Source organism: Thunnus albacares, chromosome 14 (genome assembly GCF_914725855.1).
Source record: "Thunnus albacares chromosome 14, fThuAlb1.1, whole genome shotgun sequence".
In the NCBI taxonomy this organism is placed as follows: domain Eukaryota; kingdom Metazoa; phylum Chordata; class Actinopteri; order Scombriformes; family Scombridae; genus Thunnus; species Thunnus albacares.
Window position 1 is genome coordinate 8703630 of NC_058119.1, and position 25976 is coordinate 8729605.

The window sequence follows — 25976 nt, forward strand, 5'->3', positions numbered from 1 at the left end:
AGCCCTACTCATCTCTTTCCATTGAAAATAAAGTAAAATACTCACCCAGGACAAACTGATTATCTTGCAGACTAGGCCACATCATACTGACTTTCTCAAGAATTGCTACATCACTGTCCACTATGTTGACAAGAAAAGTACTTGGGCCTATAATTATTTGTAATAACCTTTTTGAAATAAACATTTATGACAACTGTAATCCTTAATGGTTTTCACAAGACTTTTTTTTCCAGCAGACATTTCTTGTCATAGTAGGAAAAGCACAGGTGTTACGAATGATGTTAACAATGGCCCCTTACATTCAGGTGTAAGTGATGATAGTGACAGTGAGCCCGCATGCACAATACCAGGACCCCAAAACTGAAGCAGCAATCAGTAATTTTGTCATTTACACCTGTGATTTTGCTACTTTGACAAAAAGTGGAAAAAAGCCTATCACAGGTTAATCTGTTAAGTTTCTGTTAAGAAACTGTTAAGTTAAGATGTGTGAGAAATTGTCTGTTTGAAATGATGCAGTAAACCCCACCCATCTGGTGCTCCAGGCAGGTTAAAACAAATACCATAAATGTTGGTTCCTCACCTAACATTTTTGGATTTTTACTTTACATACCCATACAAGGCTCATACATTACTGAAATGTATGGGTTTTATAACTATAAGATCTCATTAAAGTGTAAATGCGTTTGGAAAAAAGTTTTCATATTACTTTTGAATAAATCTCAGACTTTTCATATGATGACAAACCTTTATGACAAACTGATACGTTTGTCATAAAGGTATGCAGATATAACAATAGACACAGACACACAAACTATATCCAACATACTAAACACTTAAAAAGAAAAGGATAAATTGTAACTGTATAGGTTTTCAAGATATGAAAACCTGTTGCATCTTTTTATCAATCACCATTAATCTGTTGCAGACTATCTATCACCCACATAGGCTACAATATTAGCAGAATTCTCATAGCTATACGTCTGGAAGAGACTTCTGACACGTGAGGATGAGCTCAAATATATGCAATGACCCGCTGAAATTGCCTGTGGACACCAAATGAAACATATCAGATTAAAGAAAAACATTGTCACTAATCCAAGACAACGTGGACTTGTATGGGAATTCTCTTTCGCAGCTATAAAAAGGCCATATCACATTCAACTCTAAACATAATTATATTGAAAAAAAAAACAAACAAAACTGACAAGCCTTTGGGGTCAGGTTTAAAAAGGCTCACAGATGTACACTACCCTCTAGTGGTGAAACCAGAAATTATAAGAATGATTTTGTTCTTGCAGGCAGCTGTTATTCACACAGTGTGAAAATCTACTTGCAGAGACCTGTTTGAGATTGGTAATCCACCTCAGTGAACATTTTGTCATGTTTATTATTTTACTAAACACAATATAGTCTGGTAATACAGCTGTGAGCAAGAGCTGTTGTGAAAACTCAACATTTTCAATGAAAGAGGAAAACTCATTCCAATCGTTCTCCTTATTGGTTTTAATACCCAACAATATTGAAAATTAATGCAATGTTTTTCAGCAGGCAGCTACCTCATTTCATATATTGGAGTTTTCTTGAAAATACTAACATGGAAGAGTTTTTAAAATGGTTCTTCCTTGCAAATGCATTACCACACAAACCTGAATTAAAAAGAATGTTCACTGATTTATTCACTCAAGTAGATTTTCATACTGAACTACAATCAGAGCAAATATCTAAAAAAAATTTCTGGAATATTTTGCAACCTGTTGCTGGTGTGGTTCTCAAAGATCCACCGCCATCTATTAAGCACAACACATTGGGTAAAAACACTGTGAACCTTTATTGACAGCAGCATGTATACTTGTATATATATCCGTGATTATTGTGAACATTTGCTGAAGCAGATTAAAAAAAAAGAGGTCTAGGTGTGAGTGCCTAGCATTCATAGAAACAAACCATTACACTAAAAACAACGTATAAAAAACAAGTTCATAAACAAAGGCCATTGCATTTGATTAGATAATGTAAAAAAAAAAAAAAAGAAGAGGGAAACAGTTTAGATAATCCTTCATTAACCAGGCACTTAAATGAGTACTGGTGACCAGCAGTCACTCTTTTGACCTCCTTTGTACTTTGTGTTAGCATTTTACAGCTTGTTTACCAGGCTGAATGCACACTGAGATGGATCATGAGATTGAATACATAGCATAACTACCTCAGAGAAGTACCTTTCTATTATAAACATAGTTAAAAAAAAGACAGGACCTTCATCATAAATAAACAGGCACCTGCATGTCCTTCTACACAACATGATAGAGATAAAGAGGGATATTCTTTTAAGTGAAGTTAGTGCATGGCTTCTACATTATGTACACATTGCCTGGTATGATGGTCCACTTTGCAGCATTGCACAAAACAACCGGACCAGGAGGGAAACTGTGATTGGACCTCGAACGAAATTACACTGCAGGTTAAAACACAGTGATAGGCTGCATCCCTGCAATGGAGATAACATGAGAACTGAACATGTTATTGTGGTACAAAGGTACTGACCAATAAGCACCTCAAAGTTAATACAAGAACAGAACACACACTCATAAAAACGTACAAAGCCCACACTGGCACAGTCTCTCTATTCGACATATTCCTTGGCTATAAATTTGATCTTTTTTCTTTTTTTTTTTTGTGTTGTTCCTAAAGTGTTACCATAACACGGATTACTTTTTCCACAAGTCTCCTCACGTTGCACATGACAAGCGTAACAGACGACAAACCTTCATGCAAACCCCCTTTTCCATGTCCTCTTTGAACATATAGCATAGGAACAGTTCAGTGGCACGCACACACGCACACACACACACACACACACACGCACACTTTGGATGATCATGTTGGAAATTGGTTACAGCATACAGGTGTTGGCTCCGTGGTTGACAGAGTAGCGATAAAGATGAATGATTCAAGATGCAGCTGACTAATATTTAAGGAGCTTCAATGTTCCACTGAAGTCACAATATATCCCACTTTCCACTTTTATGAGAAAACACTAGGGAGGTTACGGAGCAGTGATCCTAAATTTCATGGTTTTTCATAAGCAATAATTGCTCTTGATATGAGCAAAGGGAAAGCACTTTATCTAACATCCCTATGAAGCAGTTGGAAGTGTGTGTGTGTGTGTGGAGGGGTAGAGGCACTGAGGTTGTGAGGCTCCGTGAAACAAAGTGTCTCTGGGACAGAGCGGCCGCAGACAGGCAGGCAGGGTCACAGTGGAACCACAGGCAGGGATTTGAGGGGAAGGTTCATCCATGCTGCAGTTAAGGCAAACGTAAACTCCTGGCACTGCTCACAAGAAGCCATTCACACAAATGTGAGTGCGTTTCCACTGATAAAGCAAAGAAGTCTTATCCACACGCCCACCTTTTGAAATGCATATTTTTTAAAAAAAAGTGTTTTCTCCTCAACCCTCTTCCCTGAAATGTGTGAAACTAATAATCCAGCATTCCTGTCTTTATTTTTGGGGGGGAATTAGGGTTGGTTAAAGTTCTCCTCTGATGTTGGGTCATCTCAGACTTTGCTGTCAGAGGGCAGCTCTCCCAGGGCGTGGACGATGTCACTGAAGGAGGGGCGCTCTTTGAGGCTGGGCGCCCAGCAGCGGACCATGAGCTTGTAGATTTTGGAGGGGCATCCGTCTGGAACAGGCAGCTTCAGCTTCCCTGTCTGCAGACCTAGAAGATGGGGAGAACAAGCACAGACAAGGAGATTAAACCAAGTCAGAAACATGAAAATATTTGGTTGTTGACTGAAGAATGCCATGTTTTGAGATCAATAAATATTCTGTGATTTCCTTTGAGAATTGATTAAATATCCAGACTCTCTTTATCAGCTTGTTTCTTTGGAACCTCTCTAACATATCAAAAAGACCAGTAGGTACCTTGCTTCTCTTGAAAGACCTTGTCTTGCTTTTAGTGTACCCCACTAGAACCTGGACTTAAAATAAGCCACTGACGTCTCATACTGACCTTCCAGCACCTCGTCGTCACTGAGTTTGGTGTATGGCATTTCCCCGTGACTGAACACCTCCCACATCAACACTCCAAAGGCCCACACATCAGACTTGGTGGAGAAGTCGTCCTCAAACACGGACTCTGATGGGAGCCAACGCAGGGGGATCCATGCCTGTCTGTAGTGGTAGTACTCACTACATAGATACACACGAGAGACAACCACTGTTAGCCAGATGAACAGCGATGAGATGCCTGAAAATTCATCATTCAGTCATTTATTTTACTTCTGCTTAATGAGTGTGTCATTATTAATATTTGCAGTGGTGACCGACCTGTTGTAGACGTCCTTGCTGAGGCTGAGTGACGACACTTTGACGCGCCGTTGACTGTTGATCAGGCAGTTTCGGGCAGCTAGGTCTTTGTGAACAAAGCGGTGATTGGACAGATGCTCCATCCCATGAGCCACCTGGGCACAGATGGAAACCTGGGGAGAGAGAAAATGTCTGTTGAGGGGAAATGATTTTGGTACATCTACAGTATGATAGCAGCAAAAACTGAATAAGGTTGTCCTTCGCTGAATCAGTTGAAAGGAAAATCTTGCAAGGATTAGGAATGAGCTTGACTCTATGAAGCCGTCAATGATTTAAACTTTCAACACTTACTTTAGTCTTGGTGCTGATAGGCTGAGATTTGATCTTGTCATCTTTGCTTTTGGAAATTCTCAGGAACTGCTTTAGGTCTCCCTGATGTGATAAAAGCAGAAAAAAAGGGTATTAAATACAGTAAAAACAAGTAATGTATTCAGTACCTGTGTGTGTTTTTCTTTGTGTTTACCAGGTCGTAGTACTCCAGGATCATGTAGTGGGGCTCTGCCTCTCTACACAGACCTAGCAGGCGGACTACGTTGGAGTGACTGAGCTTGGCGAACATTTCAGCTTCACGGCGGAAGTCGAGTTGAAGCTGCTCATCTCTGGTCTGCAGGCTCTTCACCAACACCACCGTCTCCTCCTCCCTCTCCTCGATACCCTTAGCTTTGGATAGAAGCACCTCACCAAACTCCCCTTTACCTGGATTAACATTCACATACAGAAGGGCAAACGTCAGAGTAGAAATAAAAAATCAACGTCATGTGTTTTGTTTTATGAGGTGAAAGTGCTGTTATGGAGTAGCCTTAAAATCAATTCACTTTCTATTAAATGGAACAAAAGGACATTTTCAGTTATTTTCTACGCAGTGACAGAATGTATAAACCAAACTTTTTCTTTATTCCTAAACTGTCAAAATGAAAACTGAATCAACCATAACAAGATCACAGCTGTGATTTGTATGACTAGCCTGCAAGTCATACCTAAAGTAGTGATGGTTTGTAGGTTTGCTCGAGGAAAGTGGAGCTTATCGTTGTTGACGTGGCTGTGGCGTTTCTCGGTTGTTGCCATGGTACCCATGTTGGTGAGTGCCACTTCTTCCTGGATCTCAGTGGTGGTGTGGCCATTTTGTTGAACAGCCCCTCCTGAGAAACACAACACACAACTCACAGGGTCAAAGGTCATAGACATAGTGCAAAACTGAATGCATGTTACAGAGCACTGTGAGCAAGTGGCCAAACAAAGTCTAATTTCTCTCATTACAATATTTCTTTACTGACCTACTTGTTCTTCTCAAGCAAATCTACAATTAGATGAAGAACAAGATTTGGAGCAAAAACTTTTTTTTTATCATTTTATGTCTTCATGCAGTACCCAGGATGAACACAAGATGGTAGCAAACATCCAAACTTTTGAACAACGCTTAGCAGATCCATGAAGTTGAGGGAATATCAACTACTCACAAACCCTACTGGTTGGTAACACGCTACGTATTTAAACATTTTTCACCAGCAAACACACATACCATTGAGACACTCCATCTCTGGCTCCTCTCCATCCTGGCCCTTCTGCAGTCTTTTGGCATTTCGTCTCTTCTTGCAGTAGAACATGAGGCCCAGCACTACGATGATGTAAGCCACAGCCGCTCCCACTGACAGACCGATGGTTTGAATCATCTTGTAAGGAGCCCTGTCCTCATCTTCCTCGAAAGTGTGCACTGGTTTATCTGTCAGGAACAGGTAGAGATACAGTGAAATGCTTTGAAAAAGTATAGTGTGTTTATTATCTTTAACACAGCACTTAACATCTTTCAGCACAACACTTTCTTGTTTTAGCATAAAGGGTACTCATTTTCTGAGTTGCCCTGTTCACCCAGTCAATACTTTTTTGCTTTGTTGGGCAGTGTTGTCACGCTGACCCTGACAAGCTACGACAAGAATCTAAATTCAATTGTCTCCTGCTTTGAACTAATCCAGAATACCATCCTGCTACTTTGGGAGATAATTAGTTGATATGGGACACTAGTGCAAGTGTGTGACTGTAATTTTCAGCTTCAGACAGCAACACAAGGAGCCACATAGTGTGAAGCGTTATTAGATCTAACGTTTGCCCAATCCCATCACCTCGCTGACAGCTGTGGCGTCAGAGATGTGGCCGCGGTTATTAACCTGTCGGGATGGATGGCAGGCAGAGGGTGAAGGTTTAATTAATGCCTTCATCCAACACTTGTGATCATGGCTTACGCCCAGTGTGTGCACCTTTGTTCCTGATGTGTGTCTGAGTGTGTTAAACTCACCCACTACATACAGCTGAGCCACACGGTCTTTGATGCTGCAGCTGTTTCCGGCTACACATGTGTATCTGCCTGTGTCATCTGTGGTGACATCTGTAATCACCAATGAGCCATTGGGCATCATCTGGAACCTGAAAGAAAGAAGAGACGGTGCAGATGAAGCTGGAGGTCTGGATGTCCAGGACAAACAAGAGGGAAACAGGAGAAGCCTAGACAGAATGGATCGACATGCTCCTTTTGTCTACAATGTTTCAATCATGTTTTCTGTGTTCTGAAACAAACATCTTGTTCTCTGTCACTTATTTTGACTGCCATATATTGATAATGCAAGAAGTAAGAGATCTTTTAGCAGGTGGTTGCATTTGTTTTATTTTTGTCTGTAACATAATAGTACTATAAAACATATTTTAAAGCTGCTATAATCAGTGATTTATATTTACAGTGGATTAAATGACTACGTAACATGAAAAGGATTGCACTTCATGACAAACCCACAGACAATTATCACCTGACTTTTCAGTTCCCTTCAACTCTACGGTTAGCATCTTTGAGCACATTGTTTTTGTTTTATGCCTGGCAACCTTACTGTTTTGATTCACTCTCACCGTTCTCATCAATGTCATTTTCAGTAAAAACCTCTGAAACCCTACTGTACACTACCTACACAGCACCAAACACCAGATAGACTTTAAATGAATACTTATGATGCTCTTTGTCTACTGGATGTGTAAATTAGAAACTGCTGATTGAAATAATAAATAGTATTTTGAGACCCTGAAAAAAGTTACTTTTGATGGACAAACGGCAACAAATGTATAAAAGTATGAGGTAAAATTTGGTAAAGGCGATAACACATTTGTATTCAGCTGTGCTATGGTAAGTCTATAGTGGATGTACAGAGATGAAACAGCAGTCAGTTCTTGGAATCTGTTTGTCACAAACAGTAATTTTGAGCCATGGTGGTTGAGCTGACACAGAACTGTCTCATTTACCTTCTGTTCTTACTGATGTCCATCATCTTGTCTTTGAGCATCCAGTGGATGTGAGGCTCCGGGTCACCGGTGGCCTGACAGTGCAGGATGGCTGTGTGGCCCTGGTACACTGTTGTATTCTCTGGGTCCAACTTAAAGCGAATGTACACTGTGTACGCAAACATACATCCACACACACACACGCACACACACATACACACACAGTCGTTAATAAAACTTCCACCACAGCTGGGCTTTAACATTTTCTTTACAGACGAAAGAAGAACTGTGGTGACTGTGGTTAACATCCTCTCAGTTACACTCTACAACCCGAATCCAATTCATTACTGGGCTGTAAAAAGGCCACAGAGTACACAGTAAATGCTGCTGTGTTTGCCACTTGATGAGAATGATCAATGAGTGCAAAAGCGGCTTCAGATGTACTGAGACCACAAGTACTTTCAATGTGGGACTGATGACTAATTTGCTAGCATGACCCTTTCTCTCATAACTCCTTGCTTCCAGGATGATGAGTGAGTGGTTTACCGGCCACAGTGAGGGTCACCAAGGCTCTTATCTCCCCCTGGAGGCTGTTGGAGGCGATGCAAGTGTAGTTGCCGGCATCGCTGCGGGTGACTTTGGTAAATTGGAGCTGGCCGTTCCTCTGCTCCACATGAGGTGGCAGCTCTCCTCCGTCTGCAGGGGGCGACAGAGAGACACACAGGGACATTGAGGAGGTTTAGGTCTGCAGTCTTGGTGATTCATGTGGAATTCAAGTGCTTAAATCGACTCCATCACACAGATGAAGGGGGAAATGATGCGTTATGATGAATCTTCCTCACACTCTGCTCATTACAGATTCTTGGCATGTCTCTACATATCCTCGTGGAAATAGCATGTCATCATTAACATTATGGTGTGGAGGGTACTGCTGCAATGTGGATGTGAGACATTTCCTTTAAAGAGTGTAAAACACTCAAGTTTTATCTGATTTAAGCTGCTGTAAACTGAGGTTAAGCCAGCGGAGTGCACACCTGCTTTGGTCCAGCGGATTGTGGGGATCTCTCTGCCTTTAGCAGAGCACTGGATAGTGATCTGCTTATCCAGCTCCAGGCACTGAGCGGGCTGGGGGGTCGGGGTGAACTTCAGCTTCTCTGAAACACAAGTCAAAACACCACACATGCATTACATAGGAGGTAAACACACACACTGCAGATGAAATGACACTAAGCTGATGCAAATCATGCTCAGACACATTCAGCGAAGTATGGCAACATGCACACATGTGCACGCAGACGACTATAAAAACTGAAGTCTATCAGAGGCTGAGATCATATAAACAGACAGATTGGCCAGACATAACAGTGACATGTCAGGCAGTCTATCACAGTAATCCTATAGCAGCATTTATCATTGAGATAATGTGTTAAAATGGAGGCCAGAATAAAGCTGCCGGGTATGAGTCATATTTTAAACCTCTGTGGGTGTCCTACAGAGACACAACATGGACACGCTCTTCCTATTTTAGAAAATGCACACTCTTGCACACACAGGCCCATGGGCATGACCGCATTTGTTTTATATTTTCTCTCAGCGCTGTATTACTCATTATGCCCTGGATATGATATCACTCACATGATCTTTCAGTCAGTCTGAGGAATGACGTCAAGTGCACTCTCAGTGAGAAATGTATAATCTACTGCATATAACGATGAACTGACCGATTCCCTCCCACCTTACCGAGCACAGTAACTCTAGCTTGCCCAGACAGTCGGCCGCCTTCAGTTTTGGTTTCGCAGCCGTACATCTGTCCGTCGTACACCTCCACATTGTTGATCCTTAGGGTGCCATTAGGGAACAGCGTAAAACGAGAGTCCTGGGACAAAAAAATAAAAATAAAAAAACAAAGTGGTTGTTCAAGTGAAATTCTCTAATGTCACATTCAACAAGTTTTCATCAGGAGTTGGAAGTGAATGAGAACGATGGCTGTAGATGGAATGTATGTAAAAAAAGAAAAAAAAAGAAAAAAAGGTGTTGTTAATAACCGACCTCTGGTGTGATCATGATGCTGTTGCGGAGCCAGGTGACCTCTGGTTCAGGGTTGGCCTGAGCGTGACAGTGGAGGTAACCTGGTTTACCCTCTTCTAAGTAGCTGTCCTGGGGCCTAGTTACCCACACTGGTGGAGCTGTAGACACACACAGACACACACACACACACACCACATTATATATCATCAATTCCATGGCAGTCCCTGATGGAGTACACAAAGAGTTAATGAGCTTGGCCCACTGGTCAGTCTAAACATAGACACCATAAATAATCCCTGGGTATTTGGTAAATGGTCCCAGTGTTCCCACCATGCTCCTGACATTAAAGAACACAGCTAACTGTAACATAAATAAAAATGACACCAATGTTAGCTGTTATTGGTTTGCTTTTGTTGTTTTTCAGTTTGGATTCAACATGTGAAACAGTCTTATTCAATCCAAAGACAAAAAATAAAATGCAAAAAACAACCCCAAAACATTCTACATTATAGAACAATAATATATTATGTATGATAAGAAAATTCACCCAGTTCTGTAACTGCGCTGCATAGGATATTATCTCTTATGTTTAGGTTCTTTTTTCAACTGTGAAAACTGGCCACTGATGCTGTTCTTTATGAAGGATGAAGCCTACAGAGGTGACTGTTTGACACTCAAAGATATTAGAGCATTACTTTAATGGTAATGGGCTGATTTCTTTAAAAAAAAGTCCACAGGAATTCAAGTGAATAAAGCCAAATTATTCAATCTGCTTTGTCTCTGACTCACTGGCCACGGTGAAGGTGACCTCCTGCGTCTTGCGGCCCGCCTTGTTCTGGGCTATGCAGGTGTAGGTGCCTGAATCTCCCCCCTCTGTGGGACTGAAGACAAGATCCAGGCCGTCCTGGTACACGCGTCCCTCCGTGGGCACCCGCTGACCTTCTCTCTCCCACCAGACCTCGGGCTCGGGTCTGCCCCGCGGAGGTCGGCAGGATACCCGCTGCAGCGTGTCCGCTGTGAAAACCTTTGACATCTTGGACGTCATGTCCTCTATCTCTGTGGTGGAGAACATGGAGAGCGGGAGAGTTTTCAGCGTGAAGTAGCAATTTGAATGCTGAAACTGATTTCCACTTACACAAGGCCCCTGATAATCATCAAACTGTCTTCAAAGCCGGTGAAGCATTACTGATTTTGAATTTCATGAGAGGCCCCCGAGTGCAGTTAATTCCAACTCACAGTTCTGTTAACAGATTTCCTGTCTTGTTAAGAAAAGTCTTCTGATTCGTAGCACAGGCCACAGCAATTAGAGAACAAAGTGCACAGTAGGCGAACTGAGTATATAGGTTGTTCTTAGTATGGGAATTAACTAGGGCTTGTGTGAGGTGGGTCATATCAAATCTGGCAGCCTCTATACAGCAAGTGGAATGTGATCTGTAGTACAAAGACTCACAAGACCTCCCACTACTGTGTAGTATAATATGGTGTGTCTCAAATGGAAGTCATTAATACTTTATTGGCCAACAACACTCTGAAAGCTGGTCAGTGACTGCGACCTACAAGTCTAAGATCTAAATCAATTAATGAGAACAGAGGAAAACACACATTTCTCAGCAGATGAAAGAGAAGTGGAGCTGGGAGAGGAGGGAGCGAGGCCGGTGAAATGAATGAGGTGGAGCTATGATGGAAAGACTGTTTAAACTTGTCCCTAAATACTGAATTCTACTGTGACACAATCCCCTATAATGCCTGGAGGGATTACCATCAGATTAAGTGAATTAAGGTATTTAAATGGAGCTGTGGTTCACTGGGTTAAAACTGCAGATACAGTCGTACCTCGTTAATCCAAAAGCCTTGGGGGGAAAAGGGGGCTGTTCGGGAGGAATAACGTGTATGGGACACTGAAACGCATAGAAATTCCAGCCCTGAGCTTATTCAAAATATTTGACTTGCATGCACTTGCATTTCAAAATGCCGGCTGATTAGTAAGATGAGAAGATACTACACGGCTTGTCCTGGCTTTAAGCTCCAGCAGCCATTTAAAAAGTTATTTTAAGAAGTTCTCTGTTGGAGTCATGGGTCGATTGGAAAGAAGTGTGCGCTGTTACATGCAATATTAAAAATAGCTTTGATGAGTCTGGACTTGTTTATTAAACTGTTTTCACTACATTTATCATGACCTGACCTTTATGCTCAACCACAAGGTTACATCTGTTATAGCCCTGATGTCAAGTTTTCATTTTAGAGTGATTTAATACACCTGTGTATTTGGATGCAAGTCATTTCTTACAAACGCATTCCAACTGATGTTGGATGGAAATCAAGCGGGCATGTTTAAGATCATTTAACATTTCACAATCTCATAATTACACTGCTCGTTAGCCAGTTTGAGTCATACTGGCATGCTAAACTGTTATCTAATGTTACTGATGCCGCGTGTTCACCGTCTGCCAGGTGCTGTTACACTTTGGAGGAAGCTTGAGGTGGTAAATAGGCTTGGCGTACGGCTGGACCGTTGGAGGAAATAATATGTAGGGGAAGCGGGAAAGTGCATCCAGCACGGAGCGTGTAGTGGATACAGCTGGGCCGGATGTCAATAAGGGAATGTGATTATCATTAGAGAGATCTGGCTCTAAGTGAAAGACCCAGGAGAAGAGAGGAGGGAGAGGAGAGAAAGATAAAGGGTAGGATAAATATGTAACCCAAATGCCCCTCTCATTCTCGGATTACAGAATCACAGGTGTTTATCTCTCGCCACTTCAACAACTGCAAATTCAGGTTCGTGTGTGTGTGTGTGTATTATATACCAGCTATGAGAAGGGAGGCCTCCTGTGTCACTTGGGACCCACTGTCGCTGCGGCCGACACACTTGTAGGTTCCCGTGTTCCTGGGCTTGACCTGTGTGATCTGCAGCGTACCGTTGGAGAGCAGGAACACTCTGTGGAGAAGAAACAAACGGTTTACGCTTCCGCTGCTGCTCGTTCAGACTTGTCGCCATCACTGACTAACAAACAACACGTCACATGTTATTTGTACACGAAGGCAACTGCGATTCCCACCACCAGACCTCGTTTAGACGACATCTGCAAACAATTCTCCGCATTTGTTTTGCCCTGCTTCGAGCACCAACCGGAGACGCTCTGCCACACAAGGGCAATACAACGACTAAAAAATTTAAGCTGTTTCAGCACAGGCCTACTTTTTTGTACTCGGCTGGTTACCTGACGCTGTTTGAATTGCCCCGATTCACTAAACCCGAGCCATCTGCTGCCCCAAATAGTTTAAAGTAAATGCTAAGAATCTCTCTCAGGCCTGCACAGAACACAAAGAGAAGTGTCCTATATAGTGAGTTGATTTGAAAAAAAGGTGCTTTAGGAGGCCCGTCCTGACGGCTGGCCCCTGGCCCCTGGCAGGCTTGAAGGGAGTATCAGTGCCAGTGATGGACGGGATGAGAAGTAATTACAGGCTGACCTTAAGCCAGCTCCGGGGATGACAGATAGGAGGCCGGACGTCACGCACAGCACAGAAATCAACTTCATAGACCGGCCGGATCAACAGCTCATCATGGCTATATGACAAAGTCGTTACAGAGCTCATGGGAAAAGTGAATATGTAAAGCAGAGAGGAATAAGGAAAGGCACTGCTGGATGCATTTAGGATGCGTATATTTCCTGAGAAGCAGGATTCATCCAGGTCTATCTGGTGGATTCCCTCTGGAGCAGCGATATTTCTATGTCATCCTCTTCTCCTCTCCTCTGTTCAATAGCGGGAGAGAAATGAGCTTTGGGAGCTTGTGTATGTTTCCACCCCAGAGATAGAGAACTAGTGTGCAGAACATTACTTCACTCTGAGGAAATAGTCTAAAATAACCACAAAACAAAATGAACAAAGAGCTTTTTTTTAAAAAGGTAATCATCTTTATAATTAGATGAAATTCTACGCAGCTGGAATTGGTGTGTTTTCACATTTTTGCCTCTGGAGTTGGTTTGAACCATGGGGCAGGATTTTTTTTTTTTCCGGTCTGCAATAATAGCCTTGAGCTTGAGCTGGGATTATTTTTCTTGGTTTCACACCTATGAAAAACAATCAACATTAAAATATTCACATATATCCAAAGGGGGGTTGTCTAAGCAGTACAGGTGTGAAACAGATGACATCCCCTGCAGAGAGCTGCATTCCTGTGGCATTATATCAGCCCAGATCAATAAACACAAACACATCAAACATCAGGTGTGTGTGTGTGTGTTTTATATTCATGCTTATTACATCCCTGCTGCTGAGTCATCACTGGCTAGGTGACCGAACCTGCTTCTGAGAAGCTCATTACACAAATGACTAACTATTGATATTGAAGTCGTTCTCCTCCGTCGCTCAGTGAACACAATAATCATTTACTCTTACTCTCCGTGTGGACCAGGCTGCCTACAATGTGACTATTATCTAGTGCTTATGTGTTTATAGGGGACATGCTGGTAAGCTGATTGTAGCTCGAGGGGTTTTTCCGCTCAGTGCGTGAACACTGCAGAGCTGCAAAGTCATCCGTGATTGGCTGGAGAGAATGGTTGTGTTCGAGTGATGTATAGCAGACTGCAAAGAAACTTTACAGCGTTCTGTTTCAGTAATAACATTCCTTAATGTGCAATTCATCTTGAGCCTGAGCTGTAACGGCACAAAGAGAGCTGAGAAGGTTCCACCTCATTAGGTAGAAGAGGAATACCTCATTTCTGCACTCTCAGGCAAACAGGGCTGAAGCTTATACAATGGTAAGTAAGGAGTGGGAAACAAGTGGAGGCAGGTATCCAAGAATATAGAGTGAAAGGGAGAATTGGAGGAGTTAACAAAAAGGAGTGATACAGAGAGGATTTAGCTCTAAACATACCGAGACTTGTTAACCAGCAGCTCGTTTTCGTGGTACCACTCCAACGTGGGGGCCGGCACAGCGGTGAACTGGCAGTGGAACATGGCCTCCTCGTTCTTCAGCACCACCTGGTCCTCAGGAGTGACCACCGCCCGTGGAAAACTCTTATCTGTTTGAGAGAGAGTAGACAAACATCTGCACGATTACATCTGCTGGACAGACCATCAAGTCCCATCTGTGTGGATGCTCCTGCATCTCTGCTCCGGGCTTTATTAAAAGCTGCCAACAGCAGCGTGAGGGCTGGTGAGCGTGCGGCCTTCAGATGGCAGTGTGTGTCAACACCTCAGGGGCCCCGGGGAGACTAATGAGGTCAGTGAACAGCTCGTTCCAGACCCTAGGCTTATCAGGACAATCATCTCCTCTCCTTTTTTTTAACCTCCTGGATCATAACAATCACACACAGGAGATCATCTATCTCTTCTCTGTGATGATTTTAAGTCATGCAAGAGCCAGGAATCCCAAACGGGGTCAACTGCTATGGAGACGAAAAAAATTGGTATCCGAATTTAACTTAAATGGTAATCCACGAAAAAGACTGATGTTAATGCATTTTAAACAATGAAGGTTGCAGGATTTTTTGAAGTTAATATTAAAACACCCCCAAAAGGCTTTCACTGCATAATATTTTCCTTCTTTTCGCATTCTTTTAGGTCTTTCCACCCTGCAAGCCTCTCTCTACCCCGCCTGCTTTGGCTAACACTGGACTGGGCTGCTCTGACCTGCCAAAACCAGAGATTTGGTACTGCTAAACCTAGACGAGGAGTAATAACCACACAGATGTTAGGACATTGTTATACTCCAAACACAAAGCTGAAGGGTGTTGAGCTCAATAAAAGAAGGAGGAACATGAAAATACTCATAATCTGGGTTTATATGTGTGAGTATTTCAAATCTAAACAGCTGAGGGCAGGTGCCGGTGGCAGTATCCGGATATGGCTACTGGTTGGACGGTGAAAAGAAAAAGAGGGGGCGTGGATGTCGCTCGGAGCATACCTGGCCCACCCAGGAAGTTGACTTAAAGAGCTGTGGCCGTGCATTGAGAACCTGCCTAAATCTGTCAGCCTTTCCTTACTGTGAAGCCCTATAGAAGCTCAGAGGGTGGCAACATGGTAACTGGAAACTCAACAATTATCCATTCTTCCTCCACCCAGGTGCTAACCTTGCGTGTCTATGTGTTGCAGGTGGCTAATTAGAGTGAAGGGAGGCATCGGGTTTCTTGCACAGATGTGTTGCTGTATGATGGGAGAATACACAAGGGGGGCACACACACACACACACACACGCAGAGTAAACAACGAAAGTCATGTTGAGAGCCTGCAGAAATACAAATAACTTCACTATACAACACAGTACAGCCAGATTGTCTTTGAAAAGCTGCAGTTACGCAGACAGATCGACAGAGCGACGCTGCTGAGGGAGCTGATGTTACTGTTCGCTCGGTAGATGTTTGTGATGTTATTTCTGTCTGCGTAGGCGGCGGGGGAGGAAGGCGCTAACACACACTCTCTGGTTATCACATTAGGAACTCCATCACTTTCTCTCCCTGCTGTCTCTCTCACCGCTAATGGTCTACATCCCCCTTCTACCTCTTTGCCACACTTCTTGGTAGGTGTGTAAATGTGGAAACATTTGCTGAAAGCAGAAAAACATCTGATTGTTCATCCAATTACAACAAACGCCCCTAGAGTGAGGCTGCTGTGAAGAATGAGGTGTGTTTTTAAAAGAGTGCTGAACTGAGAATCATTTTCATGTTACAATAGAGGAACTACACACACACACACACACACACCGATGATGTTGAGAGTGAAGTTGCTGTTGCTGCAGACATGGCCGGCTGCGTTCTTGGCACAGCAGTAGTACAGGCCGTTGTCTTCCGGACTGGCGCTCTTGAAGGTGAGCGTCCTTTCTTTGTTGTTGATCTGATGGCTCTTCTCCGTCAGCTTCACCCCGTCCTTGAACCACTGGCATGTGGGCCTGAGAGAGGAGAGGAGGATTAAAGAGGACAGGCATGAGAGATTTTAGAGAAAAGAAGACAAAATTAAGGGAGGAGGGGTTGGATGATGGAAGAAGCCGAAAAAGCGGAGGCACAAAGGTGAGGAGGAGGGGGAGGATAGAGGAAGAATGAGAAAGGCCGACAGAGACAGAAGAATAGTTTTCAAGTACAGTCTTCAACGTGATCTTTAACCCTGAGATCTCTGAACTTAAGGTGACGGTGGAGGAGACTCACCGTGGGTGTCCATCAATATGACAGCGCAGCGTGACCGGCGCTGAGCTCTCGATCTCTCCTTCCGAGGCGGGCTCCTTTAAAGTCACACCGCCACTTTCTAACCCTGCGGAGGAAAAAAAACAAAAAACAGAGGACACTGTAAGTGGGAGACGAGACTGAGAGGAACAGTTGAGGAGAAGGACAGGAGGAAAAATTGAGTTAAGTGGTAATCATTTGTTCTTCTGGGACACGCGACGCGGCGGGCCAGAGAGGGCAATGCTAATGAGTGCAGCAGGGAGTCGAGGCGCATCACTGTGACAGCTCTATGACTCAGGAGCTGGAGGACAAAGCAGGGAGCTACCACATCACTGGGTCAGCTTACATCAGCATACCACAGTACTGCACTCACCAGAATGAGCTGTGCATTTACAGTGCTTTTTATGGACATTTAATGGACAGTCCATTGACTTTCTCTGTTAAAAAGGGCTGTTCTGGCCGTCAGAGTGGCCCATAAAATCAGGCCGAAAGGAAATGAGCAACAAGGCAACGACGTACTTGACTTTAAGCAATAGCACCACCTCCATTGAGCAAGTTAGGTTGGAAACGATGAGGTGTACTTGTTTGCTTCAGACCTGACCCGTGGTGTCAAATGCCACAACAAAGCGATGAGAGGCATCGCTCACATGAGTCACATGAAACCTGATCAATGTTGTCGGGGGTGACTGATGAAAGTTCACAAAAAAAAAGAAAACAGATGGAGGGAAATTGATCCTCAGCTGTCCCCTGAACGCATCACGGTGCAGTGAGAAACGAGAAGAGCGGTTTGGTTTTACCATTAAGGATTTGACCCCGTACAACAGGATATATATATCAACTACATGCAGTATATACACCACAGTATATATCAAGAAATCATCACGGCAGCAAATCATTCCTATAACCTCATATGAGATTGGTAACATATGATCATTTTTCAGTGCAAAATGCTTTCAAATGTCCCGACTGAAAGGAGACGAGTAGATATATCACATAATGGACTGTGGCTGCTGTGAGCTAAGCTTCTTCGGTGTAGCCAGAAATTCAGTGTGTAAGCCATAAAAAATGCTGTATATGATCTGAAGGAAACACTAGCTTATCTCCTGACAAAGTCACAACCTGCTTCTGAGTTAGATGGCCACTAAAGTCTACCAGAAGAATGAAAATATATTAAACAGTTATTTAGAGACACCAAAGTTACCTCCTTCGCAGAGTGATGTGCTAGATTTGGCTGTAATACAGCTCTACTGTACCTGACTGGAATTCCCCTTCCTCCTGCTCTGCGTGTTGACAATACAAATACTGCATGTTTCTGCTGAATGACAACAAGGGCTAATTGTTATTTATATGATGATATTTAAGCTGTGGTTGTATGACATGTAGTTACTTTACATGCTGTGTGGTTACTGGGTGCATACATCCAGTCACTGAGAGAGCATGTTTGTTTGGGTTGCCCTGGTTTATGCATGAGTCTAGGAGGGTTTTGTGTGTGTGTGTGTGTGTGTGTGTATACATGTGTATGTATGTATAAGACATTCCATCACGCTGAGCTCCATTCCCATGGCCCGTGGCTGAATAGTGCGGATGGATCTCTGCTGCTTGTTTGTATCATCTATAAAATATGCATGGCATGAACCTACACCTGAGACAGCGTTGAGGGGATGGGGGGGGTGGGTGGGTGGGTGAAAGACGCAGAGTCCCTGTGAGGTCAAGGGGGGCGCTAGAGGAAGACTTGTCACAATGAATTACACAGGAAGAAACCTAGCAGTGCTCTGCACCCTGAGGGATCACGGGAAACCGTCTCTACAGTAACAGGGCCTCCATCCCCCCTTTGCTTATATCCCCATCTGAGCCAGGCGGCGCTCATTAGCTTCCTCCTAAAAAACACAGATGCTCCAACAACTGTTAGTGTGTGTGTGTGTCACTCTACAGATGAACAACTGTGTATGTTTCTGTGCGTCTGTCAGAGACACGTGTTTGTGTATGCGTGTGGTGTTGAGGAGTGAAATACAGCGGATGATGCTGTTGCGACAGAGAAATGATGTTTGCGCCCCTGAGCGTGAATGTTTGCGTGCAAATGTCTTTGACAGCTCTGTATGCTAAACAGTTGTGTGTCTCAGTCAAGGCCGTTCCAGTCAATAGCTCCAGTAATTTAGTGAGGAGGAGAAGGAGGAGGCGGCGATGAAGGCCAGACATGCAGACAGACCTGTTATTAGTGCACTGGAAGCATGAGGGGCAGACAAAACCAGAAGGGGAAATGGTGAGTCACTGAGGAGGAGGAGGAGGAGGAGGAGGAGGAGAGTGTAAGAAAAAGTTCAATGGAACAGCAACAATCATCTGCAGTCAGATGTGAGCCAAACATCATTTGCAAACGAATCGAAGCATTTCCCTGGAGAACAGGTGAGCGTCTCCAGAATCAGGTGGTGCCAAACGATCAGCCACAGAACATAATGCTGTCAGTGTGTGTTTTGCTGCTGTCTATTGCCAGTAAAAGTGAAATAAACACAAAAAGACGTGAAGCGGCGTGAGCGGTAAGGCTGAAGAGACAAAGACAAACAGGACTGGGCATACTGCTTCACCTCTGTGAACTATGAATCACCGGAACAATGAGCGCTTACCAACACATATTGCATTGTGACAGTCTAAAGTTTCTGCCACTCTTGACCTATTTGGTGCTCCATCAGGTTAAATCTAATTCCTGGTATTATTTCGGTTCCAATTTGACCTGGATTTTCTCTGAGAGTCGCACATTCTAACCCTTTCCTGCACGGCTCCATTCACAGTTCGGGTTTCTCCAGCTGTCCACTCGACAAACAGAAGGCATTCTTTCATAACCTATTAGTGGCGAATACTTCCCCATAATCCCTCGCAGAATGCATGACTAAGTGTTGGAGCAGGCCTGCCAGCTAACGCCATAATTAGGGGCGTATAATTATTATGTTGGAGGCAGAACAGGAAGCTCTATCAACACAGGGATGATAACAGATGAATTGTGAGGATATTGTCAAGGCAGATGCTTGGACCATTCATTCCTCACCGTGCCAACAGGCAGCTGTATGTGTGCGTGTGTGCTTGTTTCACTCAATGAGCTGATTTGTTGCTATGGAGAAGGGTTTCTGAAACAGACAGACAGGGTGGATTGTGTTATCAAGGGGAGTGCTTTGGATATGATTTGACTGACAGCACCATATGGGTGTGGATATAACTAAAACATATGGCGGATTGCCTTCAAACTGTAAACTTTGTATAAAGGGCACAAGCTTGGGAAAAGCGTGACAGACTGTGCTCCTTGTTAGAGGAGGTGTCAGATTTTATCAGCTGTGGTTGGCAGAGGTCAAGAGGCCAGGCTGCAAACTATGGCAATTCAGAGAGATGCTGCTGGTATGACAAAGCAGATAGAGGAGAAAGGAGGAAAAAAAAAAAAAAAAAAAAAAGGACAGGGGAGAAGCTGCCGGGTGGAGGCTGGGTCATTAAGCATGGGGAGCTGCATTTTGTCAGCTCACAGAAGAAAAGAAACAACATTAAGATGTAGGAACTGTGACAGGACGAGAAAGTGGATTTGTCAGTAAGGATGCTCTAAAATGCATCTGCTGAACAAATGTAGGTTAAGGACACATGCTGTGTGATTAGAGCAAGATGGCGTGTGTGTATGTGTGTGTGTGTGTGTGTGTGTGTGTGTGTGTGTGTGTGTGTGTGTGTGTACTTTAGTCCAAGTGGCTGTGAGATTTGAAAGATTAAATCAGGAGGAAATGTTCCCTGCCTGTATTTCTACTGTATGTTTCTCTGTTTGCTTCTTTCATAAAAAAAACATGCAGCAGATTTCCAAAACCATGTCGGTCTGCATCTTGTTACAGACAGTCAAGCGAAGCGTTGCCCCCAGGACCAACAAACATGCTGACAATAGTGATGCTTCAGCCTGACGCCTCTGCTGGACGCGGTCTCGCCATAGAGACCCAGTGACCGGGCAGGACAAAAGGATGAAGGGGGGCTAAAACCTCTATTAGTGAAAACAGAGGGGGGATAATTACTCTGAATAACTCTCAACTGGCAGGATTTGCCCACCCACCATTGAGAGCAGGATAAATTAACTCTCTCTCTCTGCGTAGGGCAGGAGGGGGGAGGGGTAACAATCTACTCTACTACAGTCCATGTACAGTACATATGGAATGCCCCCCACCCTGACAACCCACATTTACTACTATGCACGCAAACTAGTATACACATGAGTGAACGCACATGCCAGATTAATACCAGAGGGGGGGTTCTTTACTTTAAAGCTGCATGCGGCTTTATCACCCGTTAAATGTATGTTGGGGAAATACGAGAACATCTGTCATAACATGGTCTGATCCACCTAAAGTGATCCAGCAATGATCAGCTGACCTGTACATTGAGTCAAAGAGACAAATGTGTTGATACACACAGACAGATGTAGCGTACAAAAGTGATTTACTACTGTTTACCTTGTGTGTTTGATTCAGAAAAATATAAGCTGTGCTGTAAAATTATATTTAGAGAACAGAAACTATTGCAGCTGGTTTCTTATCAAGAGCAGTGTTGCAGGAATCCGCTGCCTAGCCATGTTATCATGTTGTAAGAAGTGTATTTCTTATCAAACTGATACTAAGCTATCAATCTTACAGTTTCTAGCAGAATGTTAATGTGGTTCGTTGGTAACATTGCGTCCATTAATAAATGTCTCTCAGCTATGTAACTGCTGCTCATATCTGCTTTATGTACTTACATGTGTGCAGAGCTGAAAGTTGAGAAATGTGTGGTCACAGTGCATCAAGTCTTTTGTCCTCATGGTGGATTTTCCAAAGGCCTCTTCAAGCATCTCAAAAACTTCTTTGAACAGCTACTTCATAATAATATATAAGTCTAATTTCAAGTCTTTATTGAAGGTTACTTTACTTGCTTGCATTCATTGATTTTTTTGGCTACTTGGGGGCAGCGCAACAAGCTGTAAACACATCATTGACTTATTTTCACCTTATAAAAATACATGGCAAACACTTGCTGCTTACACATCCAGCGGTTATGGAGCAACATTAGAATTCGTCTGCTAATGTCCACCTGATGAATGTAAGTCCGATACGTCTCATTTTCGCTCTGTTTTTGGTCTCCACCACCTACTGAGGGGAATATCTGACTCTTTAGCTGCTAAATGCTCCAATATGTTCACAAAGTAGCATCTAACTTTATTTGTGTGCCATTTGATGCTGGGCAGGTAGCGTATAGTTGGTTCTTCAGAGATTCTTTATTGAAGACTGCCGTCTGGAAACAACACCAATGAAAGCAGTGAGACTGATCAAAACAGTAAAGTTGCAGAACAGAAAACCAAAATAATGGACTGAAAGAAGCTGTAGAGCTGAGGCAGAGTTGGGCAATAATTCTCTCTGGGTTTGTCACTACAAGTGACCACTTTCACACATAGTAAGTTAATCCATTGTTAATATAGAAATATTGATTATTGCAACTTTAACATGTTGCCTCTCAAACTAAACTGAACAAAATAAAGAAATGAAGATATTCTATGAGGGCCAAGAAGAAGTCAGATGTTTTTGACGCTTGTTCTCTAAATGTGTATTTGTGTGGAAGTAATGCACGTCTACACTGTTCATAAAATATATTACCACTCTTATGTAAACAAGTACAACATATATGTTTCCATGATTAAATGAGTTCAATATGAAAAGAAGATTTTTTTAAAATTTACATAAATCTTCCTTCCAATAAAAATATGCTTTTCTTTTCCAATGCGTGGGACCTGGCAGATGAGTCAGTTTATTCTGGGTCACGATGGCAGCTCTTAAGAACTGGTGCTTCATGTCAAACTTGTTTTTTTTTCTCTTTTTAAATCCGTGGGAGTGTGTCAGTTGAGCTTTATTGACACACTAGATCATGTTTAATTGCAACACATAAAAGCAGTTCCTTTAAGATCAGACGAGGTTTGGAAAACTGATGTGTTTCCTTTGGTCTATCTGGCTAAAACTTTAATTATTCAGAGTTGGTGCTCAACATCGCAGACCACAAATATCCACTAGTGGAGACGTATTAGAGAGTCGAGGTTAAACCTCTGCTCTCTCCCCTCTGTCTGTCCTTCTCGGACTCTCTGTCGGTCTTTCAGTTTGTTTCTAGGAGGTCTGCACACTCATCTGTTCTTGCAATCAGCCTTTGAACAAGCATCACCACCACGAAGAAAAACCTCCCGGCAGAATGTAGCTAGAAAGGACAACATATTCCAGATGGAGCCATTTTTCACCCAGCCTTGCCCCTCACCCACCACCAGTCATGGTACAAACTCAGTGTTTGTAAGACACAAAGGCTTTTTCAGTAACAACTGGTACCTGAGGGCTTTGCACAATACATGAACAAGGTTGTTATTTATCCAAAGAATTCCTGTTGCTTCCTTTGAAACTTAAGAGGATCATTGAGGTTTGGTTATGGGGCTAAGCAACAAAATTAAGATAATAGCTTGCCTCCTCTTAATGGGACAAAACCTTTAGAAAGCGATGGAGTGAAAAGGCTGTTATGAATAAAACGCTGAAGCGAAGAGGGTAGTGTTAATCTAAACCTAAATAATTATATAGGTAGAAGGTAAATTGCGCTGCTCAGAAATTTCCAGACAAAAGCCTTTTGAGAGTATATGGGAAAAGGGAGTGTAACAAAAAAAGATACAAGCAACAAGAAACACATGCTTGGTGGCACACGTATCCAGTTTCCTTTGGAGAGAGGGAGAGGAAGCCACAAAGAACGAGGCAACAAGGTGGAAACATTCCTTCAGCTCATACTACCCGTCATCCTATACTGTTACTTTTGTTTTGCTTTTTTGATCCAGAAACTGGATGCACACCCTTGTTGCCATTATGAAACCCTGTCAGCTGGCAATCTTCACTCAGGAAATCAGAGGTTTTCCTGAAGGAGGGTGAGAACAGCTTGAAATGAAACACTCACACTTGATATTGAAGGAGGCGTTGGTGGAGCGGAGCACGTCTCCCGTCACCGTGTTTTGTGCCACGCACTCGAAGTTTCCCGCGTCCAGCCGCCGGTCCACGGCGGTGAACTTGAGATTGCTGCCCTCCTGGAAGCGCCTCTCGCTGCTTTCCAAGGGCTGGCCGTTGTGAAACCAGCCGTAACTGATGTCTGCCGGATCGCTGACCTCGCAGCGTAGCATGGCGCTGCGGCCATGCAAGGCATCCTGGGACTTGGGCTCCTTGGTGAACTGGATGTCGGCAGCCTGGATGGACAGAACTGGAGAGGGAAAAGAGAAAGAGAGAGGGAAAGTAAATGACAGAGGATTAGAAAGAAGGCTGCTGTTAACATTTTACTGCTTTTTCCGTTCATTAAGTGTATGCCATAGCGACCACTTAGCCTTGTGGAGGAATGTAATGTTTAGACAACACTGGCTGGCTGTGAATGATTTTGTCGTAAAATGATCAGACCTAAGACGGAGAAAATGCCTTTTTTCCCCGATGGGTGAGGCTGTGACGTTAGAGGCGGGTGATCCGACACGCGCAGAGAAAACAGAACGCGGCCCTCGCGGTCGTGCGCCGTCAGCTCAGGGACACACGTCTCTCAAATAAGACATGATGTGTTGCACACACCCTCGCGCACGCTTCAATCTTTTATTTCCCCCCTCATGATGTTGTGTACAAGCTCTGCGTGAGAGACGTGTTTTCTGCTCCAGTTACTCACATCTCACTGGAGAAAATGACAAGAGTGTGACCTGGAAGACTAGAAGAATACTAGAGAATACTATACAAGAGAGAGGTAGCAGTGATATTATGAATACTCATCACCAGCTAACCAATTCATCTTCATATTCTATAATTACACAACATATTGGAGTTTATTTCAGTTTTCACAGCTAAGTGCGCTCTTGATTGTTTCTAATTAAAGGCATCATGGTGAGAAGATGGAAGGGGTCTGATTGGCCCGCTCAGGATTTAAACTCAGCAGCTGCACTCTGTCTTCTTGTTTGAACAGCTACCGCAATGAACTATTCATCAATAAGCATCTCAATAGTATGTCAAGACGGGCCCGCATCTCCTCTGCGTAATACAATGTTATCATACCTGATGTCAAGGTTTGTTATCATGAGGAACGGTTCACCGCTAGAGTCGATAAAGCATACCTCCACCTGCGTGACGTGTGTGTGAGTGAGAGTTCTTTATAGCCTCTCGCAGGACTGCAGCCATGCAAAAAAAAAAAAAAAAAAAAAAAAAGAGCGATCTTTCAATAAGGTTAAATCAAGGAGGCTGTTGAAGATGAGCCAAGGTAATCCCTCCATCTTTGACCCCTCCTCATCCCCACGCTCCTGTACTTCTCCTGCCTGTCTGTCTCTTAATCAGGCTCACCTTTGTCTCAGCTGCAGGTGGCCTGAGCTGACAGATGGGCAGCCAGAAAAAGACACAGCGAGGCAAAAAAAAAGCTGGATGAAAGAAAAATAAAATATAAAAAAAAAAAAGACAGTAAGAGAGGCTGTGGGTAGGATGTGTGGGACAGTAAAGAATTTTGCCTCAAATGCCCCTTTACATTAAATGTCACAGTCAGGAGGGAATTAAGTAAGAAATGCCACGCGTAGTTTTGTAAAGACAAGCAGATCAGCAGCATCTGCTCGAGATGTGAACCAACTAAGTTGTGTCAGCAAGATGAAAATCCAGAAATATCATCTGTGATTGCATGCAAGGTTGGAAAACTCAGCCTTAAATCACCAAAAAGTGTTGGAGACATGCATTATAGATTCACATAACTTGCCAAAAATTAAGAGCGCTGAATGTCTCCTTGCTCAACACACCACCAGCTACAATTAAAGCGCTACCCTGATAAGAAGAGACAACTCCTGAAGACACAATACCAAGATACCGGAGGCAACAACCCAACTTAAATATTTTCCTAAAATCTCATACACATCCAGTCAGATATCAGTAAGAGAAGAAGAAGACAGACTATGTTTTGCTCGGCAGATAAGGACACTTGTCCCTTCAAGTCTCAAACACAAACGTGCTCGCTCCGAGAAGGTCACTATATTTTTAAGGAAGCGGGACTGAGTGAGGAAAGGGTTGTGTTGAAATGTTACCCCGAGCGCGATGGGCTGGCAGACAGCTATGACATTAACATCTGACTGATCAAAGGAGTCGGTGCAGTGCTTCCCAAATTCCCAGAGA

The 25976-nt window shown here is 43.3% G+C and overlaps 1 protein-coding gene across 1 annotated transcript in view; it reads right to left on the reverse strand.

Annotated features, from left to right (window-relative positions):
• Window positions 1–1809: 1809 nt before the first annotated feature.
• The window catches only part of ptk7b (protein tyrosine kinase 7b), a 72761-nt gene continuing 48594 nt past the window's right edge, over window positions 1810–25976 (reverse strand). Inside the window, exons 2-20 of the mRNA XM_044373538.1 lie at window positions 23764–24060; window positions 16792–16894; window positions 16354–16538; window positions 14526–14673; window positions 12454–12584; window positions 10439–10705; window positions 9671–9807; window positions 9362–9497; window positions 8656–8775; window positions 8168–8317; window positions 7643–7790; window positions 6654–6781; window positions 5883–6083; window positions 5341–5502; window positions 4827–5059; window positions 4655–4735; window positions 4325–4476; window positions 4008–4186; window positions 1810–3713 (exon numbers count right to left, since the gene is read on the reverse strand). Of these exons, the coding sequence (XP_044229473.1) occupies window positions 3553–3713; window positions 4008–4186; window positions 4325–4476; window positions 4655–4735; window positions 4827–5059; window positions 5341–5502; window positions 5883–6083; window positions 6654–6781; window positions 7643–7790; window positions 8168–8317; window positions 8656–8775; window positions 9362–9497; window positions 9671–9807; window positions 10439–10705; window positions 12454–12584; window positions 14526–14673; window positions 16354–16538; window positions 16792–16894; window positions 23764–24060 (3119 nt within the window). The 3' untranslated portion in view covers window positions 1810–3552. The remainder of the gene's footprint in view (window positions 3714–4007; window positions 4187–4324; window positions 4477–4654; window positions 4736–4826; window positions 5060–5340; window positions 5503–5882; window positions 6084–6653; window positions 6782–7642; window positions 7791–8167; window positions 8318–8655; window positions 8776–9361; window positions 9498–9670; window positions 9808–10438; window positions 10706–12453; window positions 12585–14525; window positions 14674–16353; window positions 16539–16791; window positions 16895–23763; window positions 24061–25976) is intronic.